Here is a 25,835-nt window from a genome sequence, read left to right as displayed (position 1 = left end):
TCTTGAGTTCAATTCCCAGCAACCACATGATGGCTCACAACCAACTATAATGGTATATCATGCCCTTTTCTTTCATGCAGGCATACATGCAAATAGAGGTTGTACACATAAATAAAAATCTTTTTAACAAGATGCCTTTAACATACACTGTATGAAAAAAATCTATTTTCAGTGAAAGAAATATATCTTAACTACAAAAAAAATACACTTAAAAAGAGGAAAAGAAAAAGAAATGTAGACATGGCCATTGTGTTGATGCCTGTTCCAATTCCACAGCTCTGGCAGCTGATGCTGCTGGATCTCTGAATTTCAGAAGTACATTTGTCTAAATAGGAATTCCAGACCAGCCATAGCTACATAGCAAGACCCATTGATAAAAAGAAAAGAATTTGCAGGTGTCAACTAGGACATGGAAGGGGCATATGATATATGTATATACTTCTGTGAAAAAAAATCAAAAACTTTACAGAAGTGTCCTGGTTCTATGATCCTGGAAGAAAAATAAAAAGTATATACTTGGTGGGATGATGAACCAAGAGAGATTTCTGTGTCTTTGTCTAAATGGAGATTGTGTATGTATTAATACAAGTATTAATTGAGATCTGGACTTAAGATTTACATGTTTAGTAAAATCAAAAATGAAAAGAGAGGAATAAAAAAATTTACATATTTTATGTATATAAATATTGACACAAGTTTTAAAAAAAAAAATAGTCTTAGGCTTCCTGTCTTTCCAGAAGAGTTTCCTACTAATCATACAACTTGACTCTGCTATAATTCCTTTCTCACAGGAGAAGCTACAGACAGCCCTGCAGAAGCTGATGGAAAATGAGAAAAGATGTGATGAATGGCAGGATGACCTTCAGCAACAGAGAGCTGACTGGGAGGCAAGTGGGACCCTTCTTAAGGGAGTCAGCCTGATGCCCAAGAGGGACCTGGGCAAGAAGCTCCTGGGGTCTTTACTTCCTGGGATTTGGTGAGGCCAAGAGGCCTTGATACTCCTCCCTACTGGTTCCCCCTGGCTGGAGATGCAGAGTCAGTGTAGCTCTGCATCTCTGAGCTGGGCTCTGTGAGGAGCTCGCACCATGGAGGATGCTTGGTCAGAATGGCTGCTGGGTCCTACTCCTGTGGTGGCTTCTGAAACTCCCATTGTTGGGAAATATGCTTGGGAACAGGCCACATATGTGTTGCTGAGGTTTAGCTTCCCAAGGGGATTCACAGGAGGAACGAGGATTATTGTAAATGGAAAAGTGTTCCAGGCACTCTGAGGCAGTAAACTGCTAAATCCACTCTATGCTCCCGGCCTGAACATGCGCACTTCTTGCCACCTGCCCCAGTGTTCTGGATCTCAAGCAACCTTAATATTTTATTATGCCTTAACTACCTCAATGGTTGGGCTATTCCTGAACCTCCACATGGCTAACACACTTCCCTCCGATATTCCTGAATTAATACTTACTAAATCTATATTTAAGATCTTTGTTTTGCAATGTCTGAAGAGACATTAAAAGAGGACACATGCTGCCCTAAGAATCCCTTCCCTTTCCCAAGCTCAATTCCCTGTGAAAGCTCCCCTCCCAGACCAGTATTTCTCTGTCTCCTATTCCCATTTGAACAGACTGCATCCCTCTCTCTTTTCTTACCCATGAAGAACCAAATACAGAGCAGTGTAGAAAATGTTCAGAGACAGTTTAACGGATTAAGAGAGTTCCTGGACTCCAAGGAGAATGGGGAGCTGCATAGGCTCAAGGAAGAGAAGGAAGAGGTTGTGAAAAGGCTGGGAGAGTCTGAAAATGAGCTGGTGCAGCAGAGGCAGTGGGTGAGAGACCTCATCTCAGATGTGGAACATCAGTTGGAGCTCTCAACCATGGAAATGCTGCAGGTAAGACTGCAGGAGGACCCAGTGTCTGAGAGTCAGGAGACAGGGAACCATTGCCCTCCCTCTTTGCTGCTGTTGTCTTCCTGGTGGTGACAGTGAGCTCTTTCTGAGTCAATTTCAGAATCGGGAGGAACTGCTGCATGTATGAATGTCAAAGAGAAATAAATTGCATATTATTGGTTTATTAATAATTATGCAGTGCAGAAGCTGATCCTTGGAAATCTTTACATCATGGTTATTTATTATTCTACTGTATTGCTGAACATGTGTGAAGCACATATTCAACCATCAAGTTAGTCACTTCACCAGAATTTAAAAGTAGTAGAGGTTGTTTCTCCATGTGATGATTTGAGACTTTCCCCCAACTGCCTCTGATTCCAGTGGAACAGGAAGCTGTATGTGGGGTTCCATTCAGGATCTCAGAGAGGTTTCCTTGACTGTCTTCCAGTTACTGATATGAAAGGTGTCTTCTTTATCTATAGAAGTATGAAGTTGGTAGATTATTTGATCTTTATCACATTTTAAAATAATTTATACCAAAGTCATTTTTTTGGTGATTAATATTTCTGTAGGAATTTGTTTCTTTCATCTAAATTGTTAATCTTGTTGGTTCTAGACCTTGCTAGTTCTAGAAATTCTTCATATTGTTGGTTCTAGACCTTGCTAGTTCTAGAAATTCTTCATATTTCTTTATGCAATTTATTTCCATTGTGTTAACTTAATTATAATTGAAAATGTTAATATTAGATAGAATTATGAATCTATGTCTAAAATGAGCTGGTTCACATACAAAGTACAGCCAAAACACTTCATAACCATGAAATTTTATCTCTTGACTAATGAATCTGCTCATTTTTCTCTGCTTCAAGCCCCTGATAACCCTCTTATAATCTTTACTGTTGTGATATCAAATGTGTACGTGACACATATTTCAAAAATATCATTTAATGTTTTTTTTTCTATTTCCGTCTGTGTGAGTATAACAAATTCTCTGAGTGGAAACAAGTTACCACGAATGGCAAGGCTTCTTGGTTTCAGATGCCTAATATTAAATAAATATTAAAATATACTGATCACATCAGATTTATATATTCATCTGCTGATTAATTCTCTGATTGTTTCACTATTTTATCTACTATAATAACGATTCAGCATACATGAACATACTGAGGACATTCTTCATGAGGACAATTTTGAGCATCTGAATTCAGCTATAACTAGGATAATTAGCTCCATTGAAAATTTTCTTTTACTATGAGATTTTGTGGATGTATTTTATATAAAATAAATCCATGTGTGGTATCCTGTGTTCCCAGGGCTTGGGAGGGTCTCAGGTATGGAAACAAACAAACAAACAAACAAACAAACAAACAAAATAACTATAATCTTCCTAACCTAGATTCAGATATGCTGGCTCACCTCTTTAATTCCAGCATTTGGGATGCAGAAGCAAACGAAGCTTAAGTGGGTTCAAGGCCATCCTGGTCTATGTAGTCAGTTGCAGGACAGCAGGGTTACAGAGTGAAACCCAAAACCAGCAAGGTGAAGAGTTCAAGAGACTGCAGAATGTCCAGCCTTAAATAGAACATACATACTGCACCACTAATTCAGAGGACCAGAGATCATTGCAGAAGAAGGGGCAGAAAGAGTATAAGAGCCAGATGTGATGGATGACTACAAGGAAAACACTGTCTTCTGGATACAGCTTAGCAGCAGCCCATATGAAATAAGATTAGTTTTGACACCAAACCTAAGAACTGTGCAAGCCAAATTCAAACATGAAAATAGACTTGTTTAGGAAGTTCACCCACACTCAAGGAGCTACGGAAAATTCTTAACTTTGGGGATGGGGGATGGGGTGGAAAGTTCTTTAAGAATCTAAAGAACTTTACATATATCTACCAACATCCAGCAGAACCCAAACATTCAAGAATTTGGACATAGGTCTCAAACCCTGAACAAATGGAGAACTGAGATGTCTACTTAACATATCAAAGTGGACCTGCTCAGTCAGGTCTTGATATCTGTTATCAATAAGCCAATATAAAAGATCCAAACTAATATTAAAAGAGGCTTACTAAACTGAAACACATTTGGAAGGAAAACAAAGATTTTAAGAACCCCTCTGTCTATCTTCAGACTCCCTAAGTGAGAACAAAGTTTAAATAGAAAGCCAAGAATATGCACATATGTGTAGTCCAAGTCAAGGTGTGGTCCTATCCATCATTCTCCCACCATGATCTGTGTTAGAGTGTCACACTTTAAAGTGGTCAGACAAGTCATTACAACTGTTCAAAATATTTTGAGGAGACCAGTTCTTCCTCTTAATAGAGGAATATGAGATTCTGAAGATATCCTCATTTCTCTGGAGGCTTTGTTTCAATGGTTTAATAGTCAAATTGAGAGACCCACATATCTCTTTAGATCAACTTCTTTCTAGCCAGGACAGTTCAGAAATAAAAGGAAAATAGAAGTGGAGGGACAAGGCAGATGGGGTTAGGAAAGACCTGGTTAGCTGATTTTAAACATTAATGTCCTAAGCTTCTGATCCTTTTTGCTTCCTCAATATTAATATAGCAACTCATGTTTAAATGACTAAAATAATTTGGAATTCAGCTTCTTCTATATATGAATTAGAAGTAAGATAATGGATACCTAACAAGTAACAGGAGAAAGGTCATGTGTTTTTTGTGTTTATCAGTAAGTACATCAAAACCTATGTGTGCTTTCAAACTATTGTTTCTCCATCTTGGGTCTCCAGTGCCTGGTAGTATAAGTCAAAAAAGAGTCAAACAAAGAACCATGGGTCATATTTATTTCATGTTTTGGAGAGTGGGTGACTGACGTGATTATCTTCTGACTTTGTCTCTATGGCCAGTAAGAGTGTGACCAGGATTTGCAAGAACAAAAAGAACATATTAACTGTGTTTTCTCCTTCTCCCTAGAATGTGAATAATGTCCTGAGAAGGTATGTCTGGGCTGATAGGGAAGGATAGCCCTATTGTGTGGTGAGAATTATTTGATTGATATTCAACTAGAATAAATATCTTGGGTTTTGCAGAATTTACATATAATGCTATTCTGAAGTTCTAGGAAGAGGAAAGAGAGGGAGGAGAAAGGAGGGGTCTGGACGTTTTGTAACTGTTGAGAACAGATTAGGTTCTGTTTTAGGAGACTGGGTTATGGGGAGTTATAGAGCTAGGCTCAATAGTAGGTTGAAGCAAATGGAGCTACAGGTACTTTCAGATTCCTTGTGGATCCATCATTCTGTCCACGCCATGGGCTTGTATCTAGCTGTGCATCTACACTGAAGTGCTTAATTTGTGGATTTATCTTATTTAGAGTATGCCCTCTGTGTCTGCAACATTCACAGAGTTATATAGTGGGAATAATTCCTATGTGTTTGTGCATTTCTCCTGGGGATAGGGGAGATCCAGACTTCCCTTGTGGTTGTATTTAGATTTTTTAAAAAAGAGACTTGACTCTGTGGGCACAATGTTTCTGCAGTGAAACAGTGGCTGCAGGTGCACCACGTAAGTCACAGGATTGTGGAAAGCCTCTCCTTTGTGCGTAAAATGTCGCATCCCAGCTGTCAGCATCTGGCTTCATCCTAACATGTGGAGCTTATGTCAGCCTAAGCGTGTTTTCCTGTCTCCTTTTCCAAATTTTGTCATCCTAACAAGAGAACATGAAGTAACTGGGCAGGGTCATGAGTGTGTTATGTCTCTGGAGTTAGTAGTCTATCTTCTTTTTCTTCTCAGAATTCTCAGGAAAATTCAAGGATATCTATGGTTAGAATGGTAGGGAGTCAGTGGTGTCAAAGGTCAAAGGTCGTTCCAATGGAAGACCTATAGAAAGTACTCAAAGAGCTGAAGGGGTCTGCAACTCTATAGGAGGAACAACATATGAACTAACCAGTACCTCCAGAGCTCATGTCTCTAGCTGCATATGTAGCAGATGATGGCCTAGTCAGCCATCATTGGGAGAAGAGTCTTGCGAAGATTATATGCCCCAGTACAGGGGATTGCCAGGGATCAGAGCAGGTCAGGGGGAGGGTATAGGGGACTTTCAGGATAGCATTTGAAATGTAAATGAAGAAAATATCTAGTTAAAAAAAATTTTAAAGGTCAGATGTGGAGGTGAATATTTTATCCCTAGGAGTCAGACCTTGAGACTGAAACAGCCCCAAATGATCCCGAAAAAAACATACCAACCTCCAGATCTGAACAGCATGCTACAATCATTTCAAGGTAAGGGAAGCTAAATTCTGTGACTCATTGTGTGGTTCTAGGTGTGGCTGAGCTGCATATGGAAGAAAATAAGGATTCTGAATGTGGGTAGAGGGACTCAGGAGAGCAGATAGTGTGTCCCTCTGATGTCATTGTATATGGTGGGAAATCATCATTCATCCAATACTATATCAGAGTTTCCAAACCTTCCCTTCATATAGACAAGAGATGGGCTTTAGGGCTGGAGAGATGGCTCAGCAGTTAAGAGCACTGACTGCTCTTCTGAAGTTTCTGAGTTCAAACCCCAGCAACCACATGGTGGCTCACAACCACCCATAATGAGATCTGACCCCCTCTTCTGTAGAGTCCAAAGACAGCTGCAGTATACTTACATATAATAAATAAATAAATCTTAAAGGAGAGAGAGAGAGAGAGAGAGAGAGGCTTTAATTGTTGATTCCTTCACTGTACTTATGGCTGTGACTTTTCATCACTTCAGGGCTCATGATGTCCAGTGATACTGGGGTAAGGAGAAACCACAGCACCATGAAGCCCTCTCCTCTCAATGTCTTCCAGAGTTTATTTCTCTGTTAAGTCTCTGGTTTCACGTTGCTTCTCCCACTCTGCACAGCAATCTGCCTCTGCTTGATTTAAACACGGCTTCTCCGTGTTTCTTCTCTCTTTCTCATTTAGCTTCTGTTCCTTAAGTTACAAATAAGGTTATGCTTTGTCTTTCATGTGACTTTTAACTAATGTGTCTCATTTTTCTGCAGTTCATGTGACTCTACATCAAAAAAAGGCAAACATTGTCATTAACAAAGAGAAAAAGACAAATGCAGCATGCAAATTCCTATAGAAGGAATTTGCAAATTTCTGAGATCTATCATTTTGTTGTCCTGGGATATCCAACTATTGGCACAGGGGAACAATACCTGGAAGTAGACATGTCTAGAAGTGATGCCTGGCTCCTGGGATTAAATCATGGACCACATGCTGCACCCCAACTTTGTTCTATGAATGAAATGTTCCCTAATGTCAAATTTCATGATACTGATATACAGCATGAAACTTATCAGTCTAAATATGGCTACTGGATTATAGGGATGAAGTATAGGTCTGTATATGCCTTTGATAAGTGTCCTGTCACCTACAATTCAGTGTCTTGGCCCTCTCTCTGTCTGGTCCTCTCAGTCATGTTGGAGTTTTCCTGTCCTGGGAAGCTAGGACTCTCTCATTTTATGATGTTTCTACCTATGAAGCTTTCATCTATTGGTTCTATGACCCTTCCTTCCCTGATACGGTCAATATTTTAATATTGATATTTAATATTTTAATATTTAATATTTTAATCCTATTGAATGTTCAATGCCAATGACAGTATGCGTACCACCCTCTTAAATCCTCACGTATATCTATACAGTGCCCTATGTCTGGTGTAGCTCATGTGCCTGAGCTCCAGTGTCATTTCTACTTTTCCTGGTTTTGGTCCTTCCATTTTCATGACTTTCCTTTCCTTTCTAAATACAAACCACTATAGACTCATTTCCTTGATCCAATTCTTTCTCTGTTTACAGTGCAATAATAATTCATCCTTTTCCATACTCCCGAAGAAACAGCTGTTTCACCTTTAGAAGAAGTAGCACCTCTGATCCACCCACCACTGTTGGAACACAATCAAAAGAATGCCACATGATTGTGAACAATGCCTTGGAGACCTGTGACAGTGGCCCCAGAAGGGGAATAAAGGCAGAGGGACTTTTACCTCAAATGGATTCTGTTCCCTGGATTGTTCTTGGATGTGATTTCATGCCTGTTGGGAGAAAAATTCTCATTCAATTTGTAAGAGTTGCTTATTCTTTTTGGATGTCGGAATATAGCTACAGATCCATTCTGGTGAAAGCATATGCTGAGTATTTGCCACAATGTATCCTGAATCTGAATATGGCCTTGACCCTTGCTTTCATGATTTACCAGATATAGCTTATAGTAAATTTCAGCCAATTGTGTCTAAATTTTTCTGCCTTGAGAAAGTTCCAGGAAGGGCTGCTCTGTTAATATTTAGTATATACTTACTAGCACATATTTACATATATTTCTAAACTCAAATAACCTTTCCTAAATTGTAGTTTTCTTTGTATACTCGTATATAAAAGTACTGAAGTACAGTCTGCAGCATTAGATTATATTCTGCCCCATTCTTTCAAGTCTTCAAACCCCAGTTCTTTTTGATAGATCTACCTGGTTTGTGGTTCCAGAGACAGAATTCAGGTCTTCATGCATGCTGAGAAGGTGCCCCATCATGGAGCTTTCTGCCCCAACTCTGTCAGGTCTCCACAGGCCCATTCTTTCTGTCACTCATAAAAGATAAACGAAAGTTCTTCTGCAGCTTGCCTAGTGGTTTTGAAAATTATGTGTACGAGCATCTCGCTAAGGAATGGGCCTTAGCAGAAGGTCATTTTAGCGGCAATGCTTGCGCCTCATCAAATAGTTAAGAAGGAAATATTTCAAATGGTACCAAATAAGACTCCTTTGTAAGCTTAGATTTTTCAAACCCACTTTAATAAGGGTTCTAAGGTGCTTTAACCTCCCCTCTAGTCCATCACCCACCAGACCGTGAAAAGGAAAGGTTAATAGAGCACAGGAGGATGTGGACCTGTTTAGAAATACTTCTTTGAGGTGAATCTGTCTGCACTGTCAGGATATCAGCCGTTCAGATCACAGAAGTCAACAGTGGTAGCTCAGTCTGCTTGCAAACACCATTGCGAATCAGCAATGGCTGTTCATTCCAGAAGAAACAGTGAGGCTCTGCCAATCACCCTAAGACCAACAAAGACCAGTAAAGACCACCAAAGAACAGCAAAGAACAGCTGTGTCTGTGAAAAATGCAAGAGAGAGCACTTACAGGGCAGCAAGTAGAATCCAGATGTGGCATCACACCCTGGCAGAGGATGCAGCAGCCCATTCAAAACTGTGGCCATGCTTTGGTTGAAGAATGAGAATACCTGGAGTATAAACTCACAAGTGTTTTTACTTTTATCAAATTATAAATCTACATTTATACTTAAGATAAAAATGTTCAAATTAATAGATCTTCAAAATTCTTTTTGTTTAATATTTCCTCTCAAATAGTGTTCCATGGGAATCCCTTTCCTCTGTTAGAAATAAATGTCAATGTATATTGTACACAGTTAGAATCACACACATGGTAGCACTGCTCACTGAAAGTGTGGCCAGTGCTTTGCTCACCTGGTCATCTTCATCCTTTTCACTGAGGTCAGAGGGTAATGGCAGACTAAATATAAAGTCTAATCTTTGCAGAGTTGGGAGTGGAATTCTGCCTAGAGAGAACATTCATGCAGAGTTAGATCATAATCTGGGTATTTAATAGTTTTAATTCCCAAACAGGCCTTAGGAAGAAACAGAGAAAGCCTTAAGTAAAATGTAGAAAAGACAGAGACATGGTAGCTCTTGCCTCTATATTTCCAGGAATTAGAAACTATCCTAACACTCTAAATACTTGGTGAGTTCTAGGCCAGGCTTGAATATAGACTAAATCCCTGCCTCAAAAGAAATGTTAGAGGGTTTTTCATAACTATTAACATTTCAGAAGACTTGGAACATCAAAGCATTGTTTGTAAGCAATTGTGTCCACAGCAAGAACAACAGTGAGGCTTATGACCTCATCAAGATATGAAATTTAGGTAAGTGTATAGCTATGGATAGAGCACTAGCCCAGCATCCACAAGGACCGTGGTTCAATCACTGAAGTCAAAAGCCAAACTAAACAACAACAGCAAAAGTTCATGATCCCAGCACTGGGGAGGCTAAGGGAGCTAGAGCTCATTTAGGGTCAGTCTATCTGAAAGGAAGAAGAGTATAAGACAGTTGTAAGTATGTGAAATAAATTCAAACTACAGAGTTATGTCTGCTGTCACTCATCATTCCATATTTCAGTAGATCTGAGACTGTAGGGAAATAATTAGAGAGGCAAACAGGAAAGGGGATGAGACAGGTGATGGTGGCTTCTCCAACATTCACTCACACAACTGACTTTCTTTAATTAATTTGTGATTTATTTATTTATTCTTCTCTTTCTTTCTCCCTTCCTTTTCTCTTTGGAAAGCTTCAGGTGTTTCCCATGCCATCCTGATGTCAGTCACCATAGCTGAGGATGGCTTTGAGCTCCTGATCTCATGCAGCCAGCTGCAAGGCAGTGGCATCCTGTGCTGGTTTGAATAACAATGGCCCCAGAGGCTAAGATTTTTTGGATACTTGGTTCTTAGTTATCAGGACACTGTTCAGGAAAGATTAGGAGTGTGGCATTCTTGGAGAAAGTATGGCATGGGTGCAAGCTTTCAGAATTCAGTAGACTCTGAACCCCACCATCATTCTCTCTCTGCCTCAGGTTTCTGTAAGATGTGTCTCCAGTTGTGACTTCTCACTTCCTACTCCAGCACCTGCTCCAGCTCACTGCCTGTTATCAGGTTCTCCACTGTGGTGGTCATGAACTTTAACCCATAGGAACTGTGAATGCCAAATTAAACACTCTCCTTGTAACTTGTCCTAGTCATGGTATTTATCAGAGAAGTAGAAGAGTAAGTAAGACAGACCGCAGGGGCCACCACACATGGTTATATACACTTCTGAGGACCATCCCAGTGCTCCATGCTTGATAGGCAAGCACTATGTCAACTGTACCTCATTCTCAGCTCTACAGATTTCTCCCTTCTAATTCCGGTACTGCTGAGTCACTATATAGGTGTTCAATACACCTCTAAGCCAAATAGGAACCTCCAAGATATTCTGGTGAGGGACTCCTAGAAGGGAGGAAATGAATGGGTGGATCAGATCAGCACTGGAAAAGGACTAAGTCTGTTGAGCCACACAATACATAATCTGGTGGAGACTATTGGGCAGCTGGAGAGCCCTCTGCAGCTCATTACTCTCTGCTGTGAGGGTGGTGAGGTGTTTCTGCCTGGCTCTGCACATAACTCCTCCCCAGTCTCCAGAGCCAGCCAATGCTGATATGAGGATAACTTCCTCAGTCAGTGTGGGCCCTGCAGGCTTATGCAAAGGCATCTCATTGGTCTGTAGAGTTGTGGTTTCTGTTTCATTTCCAGCTCTCAAACTTTCGTTTCTCTAGCTTCGAGTCGGAAATACCTTGAAGTTCTGGATTGGTTAGTTAATTCTCCCTGGTTTACAACTTTCTGGCGTCTGATAACGGGCTGAGCAATTTTAGGGGGCAGACTTTTGAAGACTTTGAAAGGAGAACATTGCTTTTGCTTGGGTGAGTTTATCCTGTAAAAGCGGGGGAGGGGAAGGGGGAGGGGCTGCCGGCCTCTGGCTGAAAATGCAAATGGGGGAGCTTGAGGGAGGTGCCTCCTCAACAACAACAACAAAACACCACCACCACCAACAACAACAACAACAACAAAACTACTTTAAAGTTGTGTTTTTTCCAGGTTTAGTCTCCCCCTTCAGTTTCACAATCTGTAATTTTGAATTGTACCTTGTGCACGAGACCCAGAGCGTTGTTTCCTACCACAGACATTCCCTTTCCAGGCAGCAAAGCTGGATCAGAGCCTCTGCTTTTCAATGTGTTTTTGTGTGATAAAGTGGTACTTCCGCATACTTTAGGGCTTTGGTTCTTTACCGGATCGGACTCGTTTGAATGACCTTTTCACAGGAGTTGCACTTTAGATATCTCGCATATCATATATTCATATTATGATTCACAACAGTAGAAAAATATAGTTATGAGGTAGCAAATACCACAGTTTTATGGTTGGGGTCAATACAACACGAGGAAGTTTTCTAAAGAGTTGCAGCATTAGGAAAGTTGCAAAATACTCCTCTAAGAGTCCCAGAGTTTCTCTCAGTTTAGTACCAGAGACTGAGAGCCTGTTATTTAGTCACAGACCCTGTTTGACAGTCCCAAGCCTGGGAATAACTTCAGCTATTATCTTTCCCCTTCCGATATTTTCTCCATACCAATATAGACTTCAGCCCAGCTTGAGATTCCAGATAAACAGGAGGCAGAAGGATTATAAATTGATGGCCATCATCAGCAACTCAATAAGACTCATTCATAGAATATTTTTTTAAAAGACATCTGTGACTTAGTTCAGTGATAGAGTACTTTTCAAGCTTTGGGTTCAGTTCCCACGCAGAGGGGAAGGGGTGTTTGAAGATGGGAAAACTACTATGAGCATGCTCCAGTGACACATCTGAAGATTTCCCCCAAAGTGCCAGCTTTTGTAAGGTTTCTTGGAGAGAGGATACATTTTATGTTGCCCAGACTGGTCTCCAGCTTGTCCGACAGCCCCAGCCCCAAGTCTCTGTAGTGTCAGGAGCACATGACTGCAATAGCCTCTTTCTACCTTTAAAGAAAGAAAATTAAATTTTTGATTGATGTTAAAAAATGACAAATTAAAAAAAAAAAAAAAAAAAGCTTGAGAGAGCCATGGGAGAAACCAGTGTGATCAGGGATATCATGGCTTTGCTCTAAAGCTAATCTAGACGCCCAGAAGACATCAACAAACCTTCTCCTGTCAAGGTTGATTTTGTGTGTTTTGCTTTCTCAACAACTGTTTCTTGTCCGTGTTCATAAGCCAGTGCCTTCATTCTTGAATTTGCTTGAGTTCTTCCCTCCCCTCCCCTTCCCCTCCCCTCCCCTCTCTCCCTCTCCCTCTCCCTCTCCCTCTCCCTCTCCCTCTCCCTCTCCCTCTCCCTCTCCCTCTCCCTCTCCCTCTCCCTCTCCCTCTCCCTCTCCCTCTCCCTCTCCCTCTCCCTCTCCCTCTCTCTAAGTTAGTGTGGCTATGAATCTGTTACCTTTATTTCCTTACATATTGTCTTAAAGAAAGAACTTGGAGCAGCTGGGCACATGCATTTAATTCCAGTACTGGGAAGGCTGAGACAAGAGGAACCTTGTGAGTTCTAGGCCAACCTCATCTACATAGAGGGCTCCAAGACAGCCAGGGCTACATAGTAAAACCCTGCTCCCAAAATGAGAGAGGGGGTGGAGGGAGGGGAGAGAGAGAGAGAGACAGAGAAGGACAGAGACAGAGACAAAGAACAACAGCTCAGATTATTCATTAACACTTTTCCTTGGGTCTTTCTCATCAGCTTTCTCTTCCCTTCTGATAACTTTTGGTTTAGTTATTTTTTGTCTACTTGCCTGAGGCCAAGTATTAAGTTATTTACTTGAGATAATGTTTCTTTGTTTAATGTAGTCCCGGCAGGCTTCCCTCTTAGACTATCTAGACTGCTGAATTTGCTGAGATGTGTGCTCCCCTCTTAGACTGTCTGGAGCATAGAGTGCAGTGCTGAGTTGTGTGCATCCATTGTCATTTCATTTTTCAAAAACCTCCCTTTGATTTCTTCTTTGCTCATTGGTTTAGAGAATGGTGTATAATTTCCATATTTGTGAAATTTTTTTCCAAATCTCTCTTTTGGTGATTTCTAATTTCATACCATTGTGGTTACAAAAGATGTTTCATATCATTTCACTCTTGATACTTTATTAAAACCTCTTTTGTGGCCCTTCAGATGATCCTTCCAGAACAATGCTCTCCATGCGTATGCTGCTGTCATTGGTGGGAGTGTCCTGTGGCAGTTCAAGATCAGTTCCTTAATGACATCCTCTCTGCTTTCTTTTCTGCTTCATCTTCTTGTGGAACATTCGTAAGACGTATACTGATTTTCTAAATGATGCCCCATAAATCATCATCTTTGTTCTTGTCTGGCTTTGACATGACACTGTAGGAGTGATGGTATTCATTTATTTATCTTTTTATTTTTAAAAACATTTTAAATTCTTTTATTATATTTTTCCCCTTCCCCAACTACTTATTACTCACCCAATTTCATGCCTACTCTCTTAAAATTTAAAAATCAGGTTTCTCCAATGGTGTGTTGCTGGGTATATCAATGACCCTCCAAGGCAAGCTCCATGCCCAGGAGTAGTTGGTCAACACAGATGGATTCCATGTTTGTTTGTTCCTTTGTAGGGTATATTAGGGTATTTGTTTTTGTCTTACTGTTTGTTTTTGTTGGTGATGGTGGTGGTTGGTTGATTGGGTTTGTATGATTCTTTTTTGTTTGTTTGTTTGATTGGTTTTTCTGGTTTTTGTAGACGGGGTTTCTCTGTGTAGCCCTGGCTGTCCTGAAACTCACTTTGTAGACCAGGCTGGCATCAAATTCACAGAGATCCGCCTGCCTCTGCCTCCCAAGTGCTGGGATGAAAGGTGTGCACCACCACCGGCCAGCTTGTATGATTCTTTTAAGTGGGCTGATTTCAAGTTGATAGACTTTTTGCTTGATCATGTCTCATATTGATTGAATCTCTCTATTGCAGGATCAGTTTCACTCATTTGAGCTATTAAGCTCCAGAATTTCAGTGTTCTTTCCTATTGCATTATTGATTTTAGTGTTTTTTTCTCATTAATTCTTATTTTGGAATACAATCAATGATTTCTATTCTTTGGAGTCAGTTACTACAGTATGATAATAATCTTGTGATAAAATGATGTTTCTCGCTTGTGTGTGTGTGTGTGTGTGTGTCCCTGTGTTAATGCTTGCATCATTATGGAACAACTATCTCCTCTAAACTTTTCAAGGTAGATTCTATGTGGAAGGACTTAAATATTCCATATAAGGGTGGCACTTAATTAGGTATGATGGCTCTGATTCTAGCTAGGTACAGCAGTAGAGTCTTTATACAGGTACGTGAGCAGGACTGAGTACTCACCAAGTCTGATTGTGTCTGTGGCCTGATGTGAAGTCATTTATGGCAATGTCAGTAGCTATGCAGGTCATTAGCATCATCAGTAGTAAGGATTTTGAGGGGCTTGATAATTTATCTTTCCCCAAAGTATGAGGCCAGTGTTATGTTCTCAGAGGATCTGTGGTGTCAGGAGCATGTGAAATGAACCACTGTGGCATTTGGAAACTGCTCAGTGAGTTCCTCACCACCAAGCTTCTGATAGATGGAGATTACCACAAAACATGACCTGAGACCCTCACACACACCTTAGCAACTCAGGTCCAAGGAGAAGGAATGTAGTAGCTACGTATGGCCCTGACTCTGTAGCAGGGCAGGGCAGAGCACCATCATATGTTCAGGAATGAAAAAGAGCTCTATATAAATGACAAGTGAACTGAAAAGGAAGTCAGGGAAACAAAACCCTTCATAATAGCCTCAAATAATATAAAATATCAGGATAATTCTAACCAAGGAAGTGAAAGACTTGTATGATAAAAACTTCAAGTCTTTGAAGAATCTGAAAAGGGTATCACAAGATGGAAAGATCTTCCATGCTTAGGGATTCGTAGGATGAACTAGTAAACATCGTCATCCTAGCAAAAGCAATCTACAGATTCAACTCAGTCCTCATCAAAATGCCAATGCAATTCTTTACAGGCTTTGAAAGGACAATTTTCAACTTTATATGGAAAAAAGGAAAAAAAAAAGACCCAGAATAGCTAAAACAATGCTAAACAATAAAAGAACTGCTCGAAGTATCACCATCTCTGATTTCAAGTTGTATTATAGAGCTATAGAAATTTAAAAAGAAATACTTTGCTGGGTGTTGGTGATGCATGCCTTTAATCTCAGCACTTGGGAGGCAGGGGCAGGCAGATTTCTGAGGCCCTAGCTCTTATTGATTGTGTTCTTTCAAGGGCCTTTAGCCATCTGGATGCTTTTTGTCCCTGGGTATTCTTCTTGTAGTAGGTATTGGGAGCAGGGATCAACCTCAATGGTCCTGGTGTGGCATGCCTCTGGTGGATATACTTGGGTCATATGATTGCAGACCTGCAGTTCTGTATAGTTCAGGAGTATCAAGTCCAATGTAGGTTGGCTGAGAGTGGGCAGGAGAATGGAGATCTCCCTTGACTAACAGGCTGCTTAGGGCAGCTTGGCTTGGTCCAGAAGGCTCAAGAGAACAGGGAAGATGAGTGAGGAAAGGGAAGCTTACCTGTATGGTTGGGGAGTCTCATGGAGGTGGAGGAGAAGCCATCAAATGGACTGATGTTCCTTTTCTTACTTGCCCCCCTTTCACCATCCCAATCACATAGGCACCTGAGCAGAAGTGCGAGGAGTCAGGACAGTCATACACAGGATCACAGCAACTATGGCTTCACAATTCATGAAGAATTTAAAGGAGGAAGTGACCTGTCCTCTCTGTCTGAACCTGATGGTGAAACCTGTGAGTGCAGATTGTGGTCACAGCTTCTGCCAAGGCTGCATCACGGTGTACTTTGAATCCACCAAATGCGATAAGGAAATGTTCAGTTGCCCTGTGTGCCGACTTAGTTACCAGTCTAGCAATCTGAGGCCTAATCTACATGTGGCCAACATAGTAGAGAGGCTCAAAGAGTTCAAGCCTAGCCCAGAAGAGGAGCAGAAAGTGTTTAACTGTGCAAGACATGGAGAGAAACTCCAGCTCTTCTGTAGGAAGGACATGATGGCCATCTGCTGGCTTTGTGAGCGATCTCAGGAGCACCGGGGCCACAAAACAGCTCTCATTGAAGAGGTGGCCCAGGAGTACAAGGTAAGGAGGGGGGTTGGAGGGTGGGAGACAGCAGGAAACAGTACCAGGTGGAAAATCTCTACTTCCTGTGATCATTCAGTTACCTGATTGTGAGGAGCAGGTGTGGCAGCAGTCCCAAAGGCTCCAGGGACTGCAGCTAAGTCGTATGGCTTGCACCTGAGTTCCTCACCTGAATATAAGCCACAACCATCGTGAGAGCTGTGCAGGTGTACCAGGATACTGGTGAATCCATTTTGATGGAGATATGCCCCTGCTGCCCTGATTAGCTGAAGCTGCATACCTGGTGAGGTGGCGTGACCTGCTGTACGTGGATGGGAACTGAGACTATAAAAGAGTGAGAGGCCCAGGGTTCGGGGGAGATATAAACAAGGGAGATATAAACAAGAAGAAACAGGATTGAATAAACGTGTGCAGAAGGATCCTGTTGCAACGTCATTCTTCCTGGCCATTTGCACGCGCGCAAGACCTGATCATCACGGAATCCAGACCTGGATTTCATTCCATCCTGTTACCTTCTGAGGCTTGAAAGAATGGGACTATCCATTGAGCTTAATCCTAAGAGAATCTACCAAGGGTGACAAACTCTAGAACAATAGCAAGTGTTTTTACAGTTTGTTGTATACTGTTGAGATTTTATGTCCACGAAAAGCTCTGATTATACTTTACGTGTCAAAGTAAATAAGATGAGGGTTGGGAGCAATGCCTTAATGGCTTGTTGCCAAGTATAACGGCCTGAGTCTGAAATCAGAAACCAGACCACTGAAGGAGAGAACTGATGGCTGCAAGTTGCAAATTATTCTCTGATATCTACATACCTGGCATGGCTTGAGACCACCATTTGGATAGAAGATGGGGAATCCTTTTCCAAGTAGATGGTTATTCCTTATTATTTTCTTCCTACTCCTAGACTCTAGTTGCCATTCCCTGGGTTTCTGTAAACTTCCCAGACCAAGTTGATTTTGTCCCTGTTTGCCTTCATTTCAAAAGTGTCTTATCTACTTATTCATAATAGATTAAAACTATATGTGTATATAATTGTTATGTAAAGAATTCATATCACAATCCTTTAAAAGAAAGGTAGAAATCCTTAACTTTCTATCTTTCCAGAAGGTTTTGGCCTTTGGATAGAACAACAGTCCTACTAAGCACACAGCTTGACTCTGCTACAATTCCTTTCTTACAGGAGCAGCTGCAGGTAGTTCTGCAAAGGCTGATGGCAGACAAGAAAGAATTTGAAAACTGGAAAGATGACCTTCAGAAGGATAGAACTTACTGGGAGGCAAGTGGGGACCCTTCCTAAGGGTGTCAGCCTGATGCCTGGGAGGGACCTGGGCAAGAAGCTTCTGGGGTCTTTACTTCCTGGGAGTTGATGAGGCCAAGAAACCTTGATACTCCTCCCTACTGGTTCCCCTGGCTGGAGATGTAGAGTCAGTGTATCACACCTGAGCTGGGCTCTGTGAGGAGCTGGCACCTTGGAGGATGCGTGGTCTGGATGGATACTGGGTCATTTCCATGGTGCCTTCTGAAACTGAGTCTACAGAAGACGATAGTTGGGAATGGGTGGGTCATGGGTATGTGATCAGTGTTTAACTTCTGCCAGGGAGTTAAAAGCAGAATGTAATGGCACATATGATGGCTTATGCCTTTAATCCCAGCAGCTGGGAGGCAGAAACAGATATCTGTAAGGTAAAGACTGGCTTTGTGTACATAGCAAGTACTAGGTCAACTATGACTACAAGGTAAAACCTGGTCTAGATAGGTAGGTAGGTAGGTAGGTAGGTAGGAAAGAAGGAAGGAAGGAAGGAAAGAAGGATGGATAGATGGATGGGTAGATAAGATGGATAGATAGATAGATAGATAGATAAGAAGGAAAGAAACAAAGGGAGGGGTAGAAAGATGACTCAGTAATTAAGAGTACTTCTTGCTCTTGCAGAGGACTTGAATTTGGTTCCCGACAACCACATGGTCGATCATAACTATGCATAATTCTACTTCTGGAGGTCCCAGTATCCTCTCCTGACACACATGATACAAACAGGAAAAACAAACAGAGAGAGAGAGGGAGAGAAAGAGAGAGAGAGAGAGAAGCAGAGAGGAAAGAGGGAGAGAATAAGAATAAATACAATTAAAAATAAATATATTGTTAAAGTGCTTTTTATCAAAAATATTTTAAATATTTATTTATTTTTTATTTTAAGCATATGTGTGTCTGGTTCCCATGGAAGTCAGAATAGGACATCAGATCTCTTAGAACTAGAGTTACAGGTTGCTGTGAGTCACCATGTGGGTGCTGGCAATTGAATTTCAGACCTCCAGAAGAGTAGCCAGTACTCTTAACTTCTGAACTATCTTTCCAACAATAAAGTCTTTTTTAAAAGTAGAATGAGGAATATTACAGGCAGAAACAACTGTCTTAGACAGCTGAATGAAAGCTGATTATAGCCTGGTGTTCCATTTTGGTTTAGGTGGTCTGAGGAAAGCTGACCAGAGGTCTGTGTGTTGGAATGTCATTAACAGACACTAAAAGGCTATCCAAGGTTCCCTAAGAATCCCTTCCTTTTCCCTATCTCCATTCCCATACAAGGCTGGGAGATGATGGAGCAGGCTTCCAATCTCAGTACTCTGGAGGCAGATGCAGGTGGATCTATAGAGTGAGTTCCAGGACAGGCAGGGCTGCACAGAGAAACCCTGTCTGGAAAAAACAAAACCAAACAAATGAAAAAACAAAACAAAAACGACAATTCACACGCAGCAAGTTTTGACAAACTTAATGGTTCTCCCTTTTCTTATCTCTGAAGAATCAAATACAGAAAGATGTGGAGAATGTTCAGTCAGAGTTTAAACGAATGAGGGATATCATGAACTCTGAAGAGAAGAAGGAATTGCAGAAGCTGAAGCAAGAGAAGGAAAACATTATCAACAAACTGGCAGAGTCTGAAAATGAGCATGCTCAGCAGAGCAAGTTGCTAGAAGACTTCATTTCAGATGTGGAACATCAGTTACAGTGCTCAGACATAGAAATACTGCAGGTAAGGCTGCAGGAGGTCCCAGGGTCTGAGAGTCAGAAGGCATGGAAGCCATTGCCCTTCCTCTCTGGTGCTGTGGTCTTCCTGGTGATGACAGTGAGCTCTTCCTGAACTCTTTGCTGACTCAGTTTCAGAGGCTGGAGGGATCACTGCATGCACAAATAAGAAGGAGTGGAATTTTATTTTTATGAATTTGTAGAGAACAGCACAAAAGTTAAATCTTGGAGGAGATCTATTGGATCCATGGGCATTTATGACACCAGCTCTCTACAGAGCTCTGTGTGATTCAAGTATCTTACTAATCCCAGTTAGTCACTGCCAAAGAAAGGAACTACTAACTAAGGGATGTTTATGTCGTACATCATAGGATAATCTAAGGATTTCTTTATCTGCAGTAGCTCAGTAATTAAGAGCATTGACTGCTCTTCTAGAATGTCTGGGTTCAATTCCCAGTACCCACATTGCAACTCAAAGTAACTCCAGTGTTAGGGAATCCAACATCCTCTCATTATTAAAGCTACAACTAAGAGGTTAAATAGTGGACTCAAAGGATGACTCAGTGGTTAAGAACACAGTCTGCTCTTCCAGAGGACCTGAGTTCAATTCCCAACAACCACATGGTGGCTCTCATGCAATTATACTGGGATCTGATGCTTCATCTGACATGCAGGTGTACATGCTGATAGAGAACTCATACACATAAAATAAACAAATCTTTAAAAAAAGAAAAGGAAGTAAAATAGTAAGTTTAGAGTGATGGAGCAGCCATTAAGGACACCTGGGTTCTGTTCCCCAAACCCACAGTGGTTCACAGCCATCTGTAGTTCCATGAGATATGACACCCTCTGACTTCTTTGGGCACAGACACACATGTGGTACACGGATCATACATTGGAGCAGGCAAAGCACACATAAAATAAAATTAGCTATAAAAGAAATGTAAAAATGAAATTTAAGATGTTGTCTTGGGGTTTTACTGTTGTGAACAGACACCAGTACACTCTTATAAGGACATTTAATTGGGGCTGGCTTATAAATTCAGAGGCTCAGTCCATTATCATCAAGGGAGGAGCACAGCAGCATTCAAGCAGGTATAGTGCAGGAGGAACTGAGAGTTCTACATTTTCATCTGAAGGCTGCTAGGAGAAGACTGGCTTCCAGGCAGCTAGACCAAGGGTCTTAAAGCCCACGCCCACAGTGACAGACCTACAAGGCCACCCCTATTCCAATAAGACCACACCTCCTAAAAGTGCCATTTTTCTGGGCCAAGCATATACAAACCATCACAGAAGTTTTAAAAGGAGACATAATAATGAGAGAGAGAAAAAAATGTAGGGATAAGAAGGGAAGTCCATGAGATATGTGTGAAAAGTCTTGTAAAGAATGTATTTAAGTAGACTGTGTAGAAAGTCAGCCATCTCAAAGCCTAACTGAAGAAGTCACAGACAAAAGCCAAACTGAAGTGAGGCATATGTAAGAACCACAGTCACTGCCCTGACTTCCAATTGACTCTTTTTTCCTGCACTGCTCTTAAAGAGCCTCCCTTTCCTGTCTGCTCTCATGAGAGTTAAGCATATCTTATTTCTGACTCATTCCAACAAATCTTTCTCTGATTCATCACTTTGTCTGCCCCTCAATTAGATGTCATTGTTTGCTGCCTCAGTAAACTCATTTACAGACTATCCCTTGCAGGAAATAGCTCCTTGTGTATTGTCATGACTTTTCTTTCAGAGAATTTCAGTTGTGAGGATTCTCAACTCCCCCCCCCAACCCCTTTATCTTAATGAGAAGTCTTAATTCCTGTTTTCTCTGTTTCTATCTAGGGTGTGGAGAACATCATAAAACGGTATGTATGGGTTCCAGTCTTTCTATGTGGTAGGAATGATTTAGTTTTCAAGTCGAACATAATTTCTCCCAGGTTGGGGCAATTTAGATGAAGTACTGAGTTTCTGATCAAAAAGCAATATTACAACTATTGAGAATAGATTAGATTCTATGGTAGAGAGATGGGTTGTGGGGAATTGAAGAGTTTAGCTCAGTAGTTGGATTAGGGATTAAAAAAATTAGGGTACTCTTAACTCTATTGTGGTTCACCCTATGTGCTTGCATGTGACTGTAAATCTGGATTTAACAGGTCCTTTTTTTTGGTAGATAGGATGTGTCTTGTATGTCTGCAATATACAAGGAATTTTCCATTGGAAAAATTCCTATATGTTCACACTATTTTCTTCTTAGACTAGAAGACATTCAATCTTTCTCTGTTATTATATTTAGATTTACAAAAACAGCTTGACTCTCTGCACATAATGCTTTTTGATGCAGGTTTTATCAACTATCCTTTTCTTTCCCATACCCTATGGGAGTGTAGGTAGAGGATAGGTATCCTTGTGTCCACAGGGCACACCCAGCTGACAACCAGTATTTTCCTGAGACACTGGGATTATATTAATCTTAGTTTGTTGTCCTCATCTTTTCCAACTGTTTTGAATTTCTTCAAGAGAACCCGGGAAATCAGATGTTATTTGCTAGTCTCCATATTGCCTAAGCATTTTGAAGATATTAGATATATTTCTCACACATAACGTTCATGTGAATACTTTCCACACACTTTTTTCAGGCATTAGATATGGTTTGTTTTAAGATTTATTACTTTATCATCTCTTGTGAGCTCAAGCAGTCAGAGTGGGAGAAAAATAACTGTTTAATTTTAGAGGGCAAGCACCATGGTTCTGAGAATGTAAGACCTTCCCAACACTTCGTTGAATGTAATTTGAAGGAGACATGATTGTATTCATGTGACTGGCATCTCTCTACCTCTTCAGCTTCCTCGAAAGAGCTCAAGGTCATCTGTGGTGGAAAGGAGAGGAATCTGTGGGAGTTGGGGGTCACTGGGAGGGATTGCAGGTCAATTGCTTTTTATCCCTAGGAGTCATACTTTTTCGATGAAGAAGCCCAAAGCCATCGCCAGGGAACAAAGAAAGTTCCGAGCCCCTGACCTGCAAGGCATGCTGCAAGTGCTGCAAGGTGAGGAGAGTTATGCTCCGTGATTTGGCTGCAGGATTCAAGTGGTTTCTAGATATGGTCAAGGAAGAGTAGCCTCCAGCTACTGGTGATTTAACCATCTCAGATGGGAAATGACTGTTCATCTTTAAAGGACCCTGTTAGGGTTTCCAACTCTTCCCCTTATCCACAGAAGAAAAGGACTTTACAGTGCCTTTGCATGCATTTAATATTGTAAATTCTTACCCCTTTTCAGAGGTCACAGAGGCTCAACGCTACTGGGGTAAGGAAAAATTTCAGCATCGTAAGTTACCCACTTCTCACTGTCTTGCAAGAGCTTATGTTTCTGTTTGGCCTCATGTTGCTTCTCCCAAAGTATGTAATGCTCCTGCAATGTTCTGCCTCCTGTGACTTCTGCACAAAGTTCTCTCCAGTGCCTGTACACTTTCTTCTTAGACTTCTATTAATAACGTCACAGATAAGGCTGTTTCCTGTCCTTCTCATGACATGCAGTCCTGTTTTGTGCAGTTCAGGTGACGCTGGTTCAAAACAACAATCCAAACATTGCCATTACTGATGACAAAAGGCAAATACGATATGAAGACCTCCAAGCAAGGAATCTTGAACATGGCTGTGAAAACTCTCATGAAGGTGTCCTGGGACACCCAGTTATCCAATCAGGAAAACATTACTGGGAAGTAGATGTGTCTGGAAAAGGTGCTTGGGTTCTGGGGTTAAGTGATGGAAGCTACCTCTTCAATCCAATATTTCGTTCAAATGCTGAAAGAAACCCTTTATTTCGCAGGGGGATTAAGAATGATTCACATTATCAACCAAAATATGGCTTCTGGGTTATAGGGCTGTGGAAAAAGTCTGTGTATAATGCTTTTGAGGAGTGTCCTTTCACAGGCAAGCCCAGTGTCTTGACCCTGTCTCTGATGGTCCCGCCCTGTCGTGTTGGTGTTTTCCTTGACTATGCAGCTGGGACTCTCTCATTTTACAATATTTCCAACAATGGGACTCTTATCTACAGATTCTGTACAGCTTCCTTTCCTGATAGGGTTTTTCCATATTTTAATCCCATGGGAAGTTCAGAGCCCATGACAATTTGCTGGCCAGACTCTTAACATTTGCCTGTTTACTTGCAGGGTCTCTGGCTCTGATATGTATGTCCATTTGCCTGAGCTCATCGTACCATTTTCTCTCTCTTTTTTTTTTTCCTGACTCTAGTCTTTCTGTGTGAATGTCTTTCATTGGTAAAAAAGGATATATTCATTTCTCTAGGTCAGATTCTTCTCAGTTTCTTTCAGTTTTGTTTTGTTTTAGATGAGAATAGTAAATCACTTCCCATTTGGTCAAGGAAAAGTGCCTGAGTGCTCATTGTGTAAGATAACACTGCTGCAAAGTTCTCTTATTCTTCATGCCAGAGGTGGAAGCCAAGGCCTTGTGCATGGTGAGGAGGTGCTCCACCCCTGAGGAGGTGCTCCACCACTGAGCTAATTACCTCAGCTCTGTCAGTTCTCTATAACTTCATCCTGCATATCAATGAAAGAAGATTAAAGAAAGTTCAACAACTTGTCCATTCATTCTGAAAATTATAGGTAGGAATCTGTGGTTAAGAAATGCACCCTTAGCTGTAGGCCAGTTTTACCAGGATGCATCTTCATCAAAGAATGAAGGAGAAGCATCACAATGAGGCACACTGTGTTCTTGCTCAGGCGTCATGTGTTCCCAAAGTAGAATGATCAGGGAATGTTAATATGGCCCCTGCTCATAGATGACATGCGAGTTTATGAAGCATTCCATATTTTTGAAGAGCATTGATAGTCTAAATCATGTTAGAGAGGAGGGAAGGGAAGGGAAGGGAAGGGAAGGGAAGGGAAGGGAAGGGAAGGGAAGGGAAGGGAAGGGAAGGGAAGGGAAGGGAAGGAAAGGAAAGGAAAGGAAGAAAGAAAGAAAGCTAAAGAAGATACTGTGTTCGGAAGGGAAGGGAAGAAAGAAAGAAAGAAAGAAAGAAAGAAAGAAAGAAAGAAAGAAAGAAAGAAAGAAAGAAAAAGAAAGAAAGAAAGAAAGAAAGAAAGAAAGAAAGAAAGAAAGAAAGAAAGAAAGAAAGAAAGAAAGCTAAAGAAGATACTGTGTTCAGAGTATCTGAGCTCCAGTCATAGTTCCAAACGTGTCAGCAGTGGCAGTGTGACTATGCTTATTTTCGTACTCTGCCTCAAGCCAGTATGAGAAATGGGCCAGTGGGAAATAGTCCTTGTCAACAAGCCTGAGCACTTGAGTTCAATTCCCTGCACCTGACTTCCACACATATGTTGTAGCATGTAGAGGCCCAGACATGTACACAAACACAAATTGTGTAAATATAATTTTTTTCATGAAAAGAAACTAGGTAAGGGTAGAGCATCCACTGAATTATATCAGTGTTTATTCTGTTAATTACTGTGAGATACATGCTGTGTTATAGTGTCCCATGAAACCATGGGAAAATAAACAAGGGTTAGCTTTCCTGAAGTCTTATTACTAGTCCCTTAAATAACAATTATCATTACCTGACCATTCCGCTTTTTTATGGAGGGGTGTGTGTGTATTCTTAGTGATCACTTTCTTTAGTCACAATAAAGACCCCAAATGAATAAGGTACCATGTGTGTATATATATACACATATATACACACACACATATATATATCAACTACTAAATTGTTATATTCATTTTATTTTTAGTAATAATGGCAGTAATAAATTTATCTTTTGGTATATTGTAAAACATAAATAAGAGTTATTACTAAGATTTACATTGTTTCAGGCATGTGACTGGCAGTCCAGTATGGTGTCTTATTCCTTTGGGAAACCTTATCACTGTGACTAAATTAAATGATCATTAAGACCCTGTATCAGAACCTTGCATGGGAGCTCATACCTGCCGTGCTGCATCTGGGAAGTTGTGGCAGGAAGATTGCTCTGTATTTGAAGCCAACCTTGTATACAGAGTAAGACCCTGTTTAACATAATAAAGAATATATATTGGTTTATTACTCCATTATGTTTTAAGAAATGGAATGACTATATTGCAGAACTGCAGGTTTTTGATTGTTTTTACAATTTATAATTCTTTTGTCTACTACAAATAAATGCTCGTAACTTCA

General features: G+C 40.9%; 3 protein-coding genes and 1 long non-coding RNA gene across 8 annotated transcripts in view; 3 read left to right on the top strand and 1 right to left on the bottom strand.

Moving 5' to 3' along the window:
- The window catches only part of Gm38525 (predicted gene, 38525), a 15,323-nt gene extending 5,293 nt beyond the window's left edge, over window positions 1-10,030 (top strand). The window contains exons 3-8 of one of the 3 annotated variants that reach the window (XM_006508379.2): window positions 792-887; window positions 1,652-1,882; window positions 4,825-4,847; window positions 6,038-6,129; window positions 6,608-6,633; window positions 7,683-10,030. In XM_006508379.2, the coding sequence (XP_006508442.1) occupies window positions 792-887; window positions 1,652-1,882; window positions 4,825-4,847; window positions 6,038-6,129; window positions 6,608-6,633; window positions 7,683-7,739 (525 nt within the window). In that variant the 3' untranslated portion in view covers window positions 7,740-10,030. Of the gene's footprint in view, window positions 1-791; window positions 888-1,651; window positions 1,883-4,824; window positions 4,888-6,037; window positions 6,130-6,607; window positions 6,634-7,682 lie in introns of those variants that run through there. The other 2 variants (XM_006508380.2, XM_011241953.1) reach the window with 2 other exon arrangements.
- Window positions 2,054-12,552, bottom strand: Gm36430. Of its 2 annotated transcripts, none has more exons than XR_003946847.1 (6): window positions 11,618-12,552; window positions 9,355-9,446; window positions 9,011-9,110; window positions 8,347-8,925; window positions 7,871-7,918; window positions 2,054-2,355 (listed from the first exon to the last, which is right to left on the bottom strand). It is a non-coding gene; the product is annotated as a predicted gene, 36430 (long non-coding RNA). The 2 variants fall into 2 exon arrangements; XR_001778244.2 differs by lacking the exon at window positions 2,054-2,355 and adding an exon at window positions 3,133-3,454.
- On the top strand, window positions 5,943-9,191 carry Trim30b (tripartite motif-containing 30B). Its single transcript, NM_175648.2, has 2 exons — window positions 5,943-6,129; window positions 6,608-9,191. The coding sequence occupies exon 2, from the start codon at window positions 6,942-6,944 to the stop codon at window positions 7,419-7,421; it is 480 nt and encodes a 159-aa protein (NP_783579.1). The 5' UTR covers window positions 5,943-6,129; window positions 6,608-6,941; the 3' UTR covers window positions 7,422-9,191.
- Trim12c (tripartite motif-containing 12C) lies at window positions 11,231-25,835 on the top strand. 2 transcript variants are annotated; one of them, NM_001146007.1, is made up of 8 exons: window positions 11,231-11,395; window positions 16,186-16,661; window positions 17,845-17,940; window positions 19,460-19,690; window positions 21,511-21,533; window positions 22,614-22,711; window positions 22,944-22,970; window positions 23,216-25,835. In NM_001146007.1, the coding sequence occupies exons 2-8, from the start codon at window positions 16,242-16,244 to the stop codon at window positions 23,812-23,814; spliced, it is 1,494 nt and encodes a 497-aa protein (NP_001139479.1). In that variant the 5' UTR covers window positions 11,231-11,395; window positions 16,186-16,241; the 3' UTR covers window positions 23,815-25,835. The 2 variants fall into 2 exon arrangements, with proteins under 2 accessions (NP_001139479.1, NP_783608.3); NM_175677.4 differs by having other exon boundaries at window positions 11,240-11,285.

This window comes from Mus musculus, chromosome 7, assembly GCF_000001635.26.
Source record: "Mus musculus strain C57BL/6J chromosome 7, GRCm38.p6 C57BL/6J".
NCBI classification, from domain to species: domain Eukaryota; kingdom Metazoa; phylum Chordata; class Mammalia; order Rodentia; family Muridae; genus Mus; species Mus musculus.
The sequence above is the reverse complement of the archived record's forward strand: the minus strand, read 5'-3'. Positions and strand labels throughout refer to the sequence as shown.